The sequence below is a fragment of the Amaranthus tricolor genome, chromosome 13, assembly GCF_026212465.1.
Source record: "Amaranthus tricolor cultivar Red isolate AtriRed21 chromosome 13, ASM2621246v1, whole genome shotgun sequence".
NCBI lineage: Eukaryota > Viridiplantae > Streptophyta > Magnoliopsida > Caryophyllales > Amaranthaceae > Amaranthus > Amaranthus tricolor.
In genome coordinates this window covers 20,745,166-20,752,879 of record NC_080059.1, presented here as the reverse complement: position 1 = coordinate 20,752,879, position 7,714 = coordinate 20,745,166, and the positions used below count along the sequence as shown (strand labels likewise).

The 7,714-nt window shown below is 34.9% G+C and overlaps 1 protein-coding gene across 4 annotated transcripts; it reads right to left on the bottom strand.

Annotated features, from left to right (window-relative positions):
• Positions 1–1,452: 1,452 nt before the first annotated feature.
• On the bottom strand, positions 1,453–6,958 carry LOC130799000 (increased DNA methylation 3-like). Of its 4 annotated transcripts, none has more exons than XM_057662101.1 (3): positions 6,675–6,958; positions 2,273–2,478; positions 1,453–1,943 (listed from the first exon to the last, which is right to left on the bottom strand). In XM_057662101.1, the coding sequence occupies exons 1-3, from the start codon at positions 6,794–6,796 to the stop codon at positions 1,693–1,695; spliced, it is 579 nt and encodes a 192-aa protein (XP_057518084.1). In that variant the 5' UTR covers positions 6,797–6,958; the 3' UTR covers positions 1,453–1,692. The 4 variants fall into 4 exon arrangements, with proteins under 4 accessions (XP_057518084.1, XP_057518086.1, XP_057518087.1 ...); XM_057662103.1 differs by having other exon boundaries at positions 2,273–2,483; positions 6,675–6,816; XM_057662104.1 differs by having other exon boundaries at positions 2,273–2,483; positions 6,590–6,725.
• Between the last annotated feature and the right edge of the window lie 756 nt (positions 6,959–7,714).

Below are 7,714 nucleotides of genomic sequence, written 5' to 3'. Positions count from 1 at the left end.
GTTTCGTTTAAGGGGTTAGAAATTCAAGGGTGTTACAGTGGCAGCACATCATTGGTTGTTAAAAACAAATTACAGCACACAATGACGAAATTAGATGTGCTGTCAGTGCAACGTCAGTTTGATTTAAAGCTCAAGGTCTTAAAGACTAGCACAGAATATCCAGATCAACAAAATTAACGGATGAAGTTTTCTTGCTCTTCAAGGATATGTTGAGGCGTGACATATATAAATACAAGGCTTCATTTCAGAATTAAGGATGCACCTCTTCTTGCAACTTTCTCTCTTGACTTAAGATCGAATATTTTCTAAGTGTTCAAAAGAGTTGTAATTCGTAGTTCATCTAACTCTTATAATTTGTAATAGGCTTAAGTGTTAAAAAGAGTTAGATTATTTTATAGTTTAATACGCCTAACTTAGAATACTTTTCAAAGTGTTCAACTTGTAATCTCTATTGTGAGATTGAGATTTGCTTTTATTAAAGGGACTTGTAAGACGTTTCTTCAAGGGGAAGAACGTGGTGAGAGAAGATAGTGAGATCTTCTAGTTTGTCTTAAAGTCTGTTAATAAAAGGCGTTGAAATCCTACGGGTTGAAAGAGAACCCATAAGCGGGGAGTAGGTTGTTTAGAACCGAACCTCGTTGACATATCGTGTGTTATTCTTTAAGTTTATTTTCCGCACATACGTTATAGTTTTGCAAGTCGACCTAAAATTGTCTCAGAAAACAGTTTTGAAAGGTCACTCAATCTCTTGAGATATTATTCCAGACAAAAATTTTAAACGCTCATATTCTCTATTCACCCCCTCTAGAAAGTATTCGACCTTCTATCAACTTTCATAAAATATAAATTTACGCTAGGGGTGGATGGGAATCTACTTTTTCTTAATATGAGAGAAATGTTTTTTTCATATGCATGAGTACTTACCATTATTTCATTAGTTTGACTTTTTTACTTCATTTAACATTTACACTCAATCTAAATATGCTCTTAGGAATTAATCTATTCATCCAATAGTTACATGAATAGTGAGTTCCCAATGCAAATTTTGATCCCCAATGAATGACATAAAACAGATAAAATTCACACTTGATGTCTGTATATAGCCCTAGATACTTCATACTTTTTAACTACTCAGTGAATAGTATTGGTGATTTGTTATTAAGATCTCCAAAGATTAATGAATGGCATTATAGCTTGCTTTTATAAGTGACTAAGAGGCCTTACACCAGCATAAGATGGTATGGCAAACATGACATTACTTGAATTTTGTAGCAATAATCAGTACATCCAAGTCTGCTTGCTGAACACACGCTTGGCCTGAGATCATCGATGTTTGATCTGAACTTCAGCCAAATGTCACGAATCGTCTCCTAGTATGCCAATTGCCAAGCATAGCTTGCAAGCAGCATATCATTCACTATAAAAACATTACTCTATAACTCAACAATATAATTCCTAGAACCAATTGTTTTCATCACTTAGCAACAGTATTTAAGAATGATCACAATGTATCAATATGTTTCTGTAGTTTTGCAAGTTCTGAAGCATAGTTGTTAGCACCAATACTTGCCCAAACATCTGTAGTTTTGCAAATTTGTAATATCATACAACTATACAAACTAAAATCCTGTTAAATGTAACACACATTTTATAGAGCAGCGGACATTGTTTCGGATCATGAAGGAATCGAACTTATATCACACGCGCCCTGTATTTGAACACCGCACCCTCGAGGATACCATCTGACCTGAATGTGGGTAAGAATAGCCTTGGGTCAACAGGACCAGGTAACCTGAAACATATTGTGAATGGCCCTGCTGGGGTCAACTGTGCGACTTTTTTGTCATACTCTTTTTCAGGTCTCGTTTTAGCTAAATCTCCACCAATTACAACTCCTCGAAGAAGAACTTTGCCATCACGCTCAATCTCACACTTTAAATGACCTGCGATATTGAGTTTTTTCATATCAATACTAAGATCCAACCCAATTAATCAAGTTGACCAGTATAGATACTGAATCAACCTAGTTAAACACGCTGAAACAGGTAACCTGTATCAACAGCTTCATCAGCTCAACAAATTAATGGAAAGTCAGATTCAGGTTATATTCGAGTTAGATGGGTCAGCTTCAGGTCAGGACGGGTTTCATTATAGACTTTATAGAAAACTTAATGACGAAGCAGTCCAATCATGATCTAGACTAACAGGATCTTCCCAAGGAAAATAATGGGAACCAAAGATTATTAGAGCAAAAGGAGAGCAACAAACTCACAATTTTCCTTTGTAACACCAGGAAGTGCAACTCGAAACAAGTATGCTGATTTGCTTATTCCGATGTCAACATGACCAACAGAAGGTCCAAATGCTCCAAGTCCAGCTGTTCCACTTAGAGCTACAGGAATGGGGTCACGAAGTGTAGAATGCACTACCATATTAGCTCCACCAACTTTGGCGTTCAAAATTTCACAAAAATTTAACCTGCTCTGAGAAACACCCAAGAATAGCAAAACATTAGACCCAAATTTAATTAAACATCAGTAAATAATCAATAGTACACTACAAAAATTCAAAAGAAAATATAATTTACAATGAAGGACCTTATTCAAGTAACATAACTATTTTAAATTTATAAGTCATATAAAATTAATTCATTCGCAAGGTAAGTTTCTATCAAACACCGAGTAAATCTTAATCTTGTAAAGAGTTAAGACATATAAGCATCTGAAAATTGCTACGTTTTTAATTTGATTCACTCCTCTACCTCCTTTTGTCCTATTGGCAAGCGACCGTTATAATATGTGTTTAAGACTGCACCACGTCTAAATATGGAAAACTTTTTAACTTTAAGCACTAAGTCAATCTTACAATCAATTAAGTCCTTATCCATGGAAACTACATGTCCAGCTTAGCCCACCCTTCATCATGGGAAGAGGAAAAAGAATGAGACAGTGGATTCCTATGGCTATGAATAACAATTATTTCAAGCACATCTTTAAGTACATTACAAGTCTCATCTATTAAGAGGGAAGTGTTGATAGATCACATAAAAATAAAAGTTCACTCTACGCCTCTGCGGCAAGAAATCATCACTAAATCAAAAATAACCGAGTTGCATGGGAATCACAACATAAAATTCTTCATCTGGATGTTCGGCTGTTCGCTAACATGAAAGAACAAAGAATGAGAAAGCTACAGAGAAAGGAAGGATTAGATGGTGGAGAGTGAAAGATGATAGTGACAAAGCTTTTGTCGAGAAAGTAATCAAAGAAGCTGATAGGTAAATGGCTTTGAATGTGAAGGCTATGATAACGAATTGTATTACTCTAATAGCTAAGGAAATTTTAGGAGAGTCAGAGGGAAATATCTTAGTAGATAAAGATACAACGTGAAAGAATGCAAGATATGTCAAGTCAACAGCCCGAGGGTCTTTTACAACCCTTATCAAGTCCAACACGGGTTTTGCAACACATCACCGTCGACTTCATTGAGGGGTTGCCCAAGTCAGATGGATTTTGTACAATATTGGTTGTAATAGACTGCCTAACCATGTACGGTCATTTTATTCGGCTTAAACACCCCTTCACCACACAGGGCTGTCTCGAAAATTTGAAAGGCTCTAAGCAAAATAAAAAAATATAGGCCCTTTTCAAATGACGAATTTTAAATTAATTATATTAATAAAAGTAAGACGAATTTAAATAAAAACTAAAATAAACTACAATATAAAAACTGCAGCGCGTCTTGTATGAGACCGTTTCACCATGAGACGAATTCATACAAGCAATTCAATTAATGTCTTTTAAAAAAAATAGTTAAGTAAATAAAAAACTTTTTTTCATTTTTTTTTTAAAACTAAATATTGGGTCAACTCATACTAAGCCGTCTCACAATAAGACGATCTTAATAAAGAATTTGTATAAAAACCGACCAAAACACGTTATTATTATCACAGCATCACGAAATTAAAATTAAAACTAAATAAAACCCTTTTTCTTTCTCTCTCCTATCTGAAGTTCACTTTCTTTATCTTCCTCCGTTGTCTCCCTCCTTCGTCACTGTTACTCCAATCTTCCTCAGTGTACTCCGCCATGGATTCAAGATCAAGCAGTGTTCAAAACGCTTGAAGCAATTACTCCTCCATTGTCTCCTTCCTTCTTCCTCACTGTTAAATAAAACCCTTTTTCTTAATCATTGTTTCTCGTGGTCGCAGAATCTGATATAGTTCAAGTGAGGCCCCTCATAGAATGAGGCCCTGAGCGGTTGCTCAGGGTGCTACTCCTTGTAGCCGGGCCTGTCACCACATTATCTGTCACCACGCAATTTGTTGGGAAGGTAGTTGAGCTACATGGATTTCTGTCATGGACCGAGCTGCACGAGTAATCAGGAAAGTATATTCTAGAAGGATTAGGAAGGACAATAAAGGAAATCCAAGTTAGATTTTAATTTTGCAATGGAATCTATTTTACTGTTACTGTCAGGAAGTTTGTTATAATAAATGCTGAGTTGTATAGTTGGTTATGGGGAGTTTTCTAGAAGGCCAAAGAGGTATATAATGAGAAGTAGAGCAATAGGAAAATCATGCTTGTAGTGACATCAATAGTGTTGTATGCATTGGAGTTGCTGAACCACTCAAAGAGGTCAGGGGGTACTCTTCCCTAGTTAGCTAATACAAGCATTCCATTACTCTAATTCTCTCCATGTCTATTTCTTTCTTTCTTCTTCTGTCTTTCTAATATTCTGCTAAATTACTGCTGCAAAACCATAACAATTTCCTACCAGCATTATTTTAGATAGGCCCATTTTTAGAGGAAATTATTCAAGCTACAACAAATGCAACTATTACGCAGTACAACTTTTCATCCACAAACGAATGGGTAATCAGAGATAATCAATATAATACTTGATATGTACCTCCTTTGCTTTGTGCACGATTATCATGGACAAGATGCGTACATTGAGCTGAATTTTGCTACAACACCTCTCTTCACCACTCTATGCGCTTGACTCGGTTTCAAGCCCTATATGGCAGAGTCCCACTCCATATCATGTGTTTTGGACATAAGCACACCAACATTGATAGCCTATATCAATTATTGCAAGAACGAGATGCTATTTTGGACAAACTAATATTCAATACCACCAAGGCCCAACAAAGAATGAAGCACTTCACGGACATGCACAACCAAGAAATATCCTTCTCTATGAGAGACTTAGTTTACTTGAAACCCTAACCCTACCAACAAAGATCTCTAGCCAAACGACCAAATGAAAAGCTAGCACCACATTTTTATGACCCATACAGAGTGCTACAAAGAGTGGGCAAGGTAGCATACAAGTTGGAATTACTAACTACTAGCAATATCCACCATGTCTTTCACGTTTACCAACTAAAGAAGGCTGAAGAGGAATCAATGGCATCAACCACACCACCGCCAGTAGCAGTGACAATGGAAAGATTGGCTCTACCAAAAGAAGTACTACAAGTACGGACACAAGGGCAAGACCAATGCGAGCTTCTGGTTTTGTGGGAAGGCTTGCCTAAGTAAAAAGCAACATAGGAAGACTGCACGAAAATGCTACACACTTATTCACACGCTCATCTTAAGGACAAGGTAGTACATCAGGCGGTGGGTAATGTCACACTACGAGATCATCTAAGGGATACAATCTCTACTCTATAGACCCAGGTCCAAGGCCTCTAATAACTTATAAGAGAAGGGGAAGACGGTAGTAAGGGTATTTTGTAAATAGCTTATCTAGGAATATTGTCTTTATATACTTATGTACAAGTATTGTTGGGGCATTCAGAAAATTAGTGAAATAAAATAGAAGAGAGGAGCAGGCAGTAGCTCAAAACTGCATTTTTATCTTTTTCCTAAATCTCAATTCTTGAATCTTGATTTCAGACAAACTAATCAGTTCATAATGGAAACACACATTTCCCACTCATTTATATCTCCTGTTCAATGCAACATTCCAAAACTTTATGGATGCAACAAGAGCACCACTGTTTATTAGATCCAATTTTCCAATCATAATTGAGTTATACATCCCATCAATAATTTTCTAAGAGATCTAATAAAAAGTCACAACTGTATATAAAGATACATGTAAGTATCCACCCCTCCATTCTTTGTTATCTATGATATCAACCACTGTGTTGGTTTTTAACAAGAAAAAACTCAAAACCCCTAAACCCCTAAAAACTCAAAATCAATACACATTTTTATCAGAAATTAACACTTGTGTATCATTCAAATTAAAACATGAAACCCCAGATCATCAAATGAACAAAATGAAATCTACAGCGTGACTAAATCACTATTCAACAAGGATAACATGAAAACCCTTGAACCATAAACCCCAAAAGCCCAAAATCAACAACCCACATTTTTATCAGATATCAAATTTGTAATAATCAGAATCAAACCCATGAAACCCCAGATCATCAAATGAAGAAAATGATAAACCAAACAAACAAATTCAATGAATGAACAACAAAAAGAATGACAAAGCAGAACAAATGTATATTGTTAAAAGCATCAGATATGGAACAGATTAATAAACGAAAATCAAGTAAATGAATAACCTGGTTAAAGGACTGAGAAGAAGATTAGATGACAGGAGTCAGGACTCGATTACTGAAATTTTATTTGTGGGAAGAAAAACATTACCTTGTCAGAGAGTTTGTAGAACAGCCAATAAAGCAAATAACATTATTTTTGTTGGATGTGTAATTCGAAGCGTTTATTCCGATTATAAATATCATAATAAATTTCGGTATGGTGAACACCATAAACCATACACCGGAAACCCTAATAATATATAAGTAAAGTAAATGAGTTAGGCGGCCAAGGCCCAACTCTAATTTCTCATTTGGTGGCTCAACATCTTTAATGTGGGATAATTTTTTCTGAAAACGACACCTCTCAATCTCTACTCTCAAGTATCAACAGTCAACTACTCAACTCTCATTCTCTCAACACTCATTTTTTCCAGATTAGTTTATATTTAGAATTTTTGATGTTTGGGTTGATTTTTTTGTGTTTGGTTCAGTATTTTGTTTATTTGCTTGTGTATTTAGAATATTTGTTGGTTTTTTATGATTGTTTTTTGATTTGTTTGTATATTTTGAATTTTTGATGTATTTCGATTTTTTGTTGGTTGATTTTTTTATTTTTTAGGGTTTTTTTTGTTGATTTGTTTGCATTTTAAAATTTTGTTTGTTGACTTTTTTGAGTTTTTTGAACTTTGATTTTTTAGGGAAATTAATCGTATGTATTTCAATTTTAGTATGTATTTCGATTTTTTGATGTTCAATTTTAGGGTTTGTTGGTTAAATTTTAGTATGTATTTTGGTTTTTAATTGATTTTTTTGGTTCTACTATAGATGTTGATGGATAGATCATTTATAATTTGCGATAAAAAATAAAATGGATGATCATGATGGTAATAAAACATAAAGGGGTTGAAGTTGTGAGCAAACAAGAGAGGAAGCAAACAAATGATAAATACATTATCTTAGATTCTTAATTACAAAATGCATTTATAAGAAAAAAATATATAGATCAGACCAGATTAGACCGTTGTTGAACGGTCTGGTCTTGTTCGGTCTGGTGTCTTGACTAGTCTGGTCTAATTTGAAATTTTCAAGAAAACTTCTTTTGCTAAGTGATGGAAGCTTCCCTTACTTCTAGAGTTCATGTGTTTAACT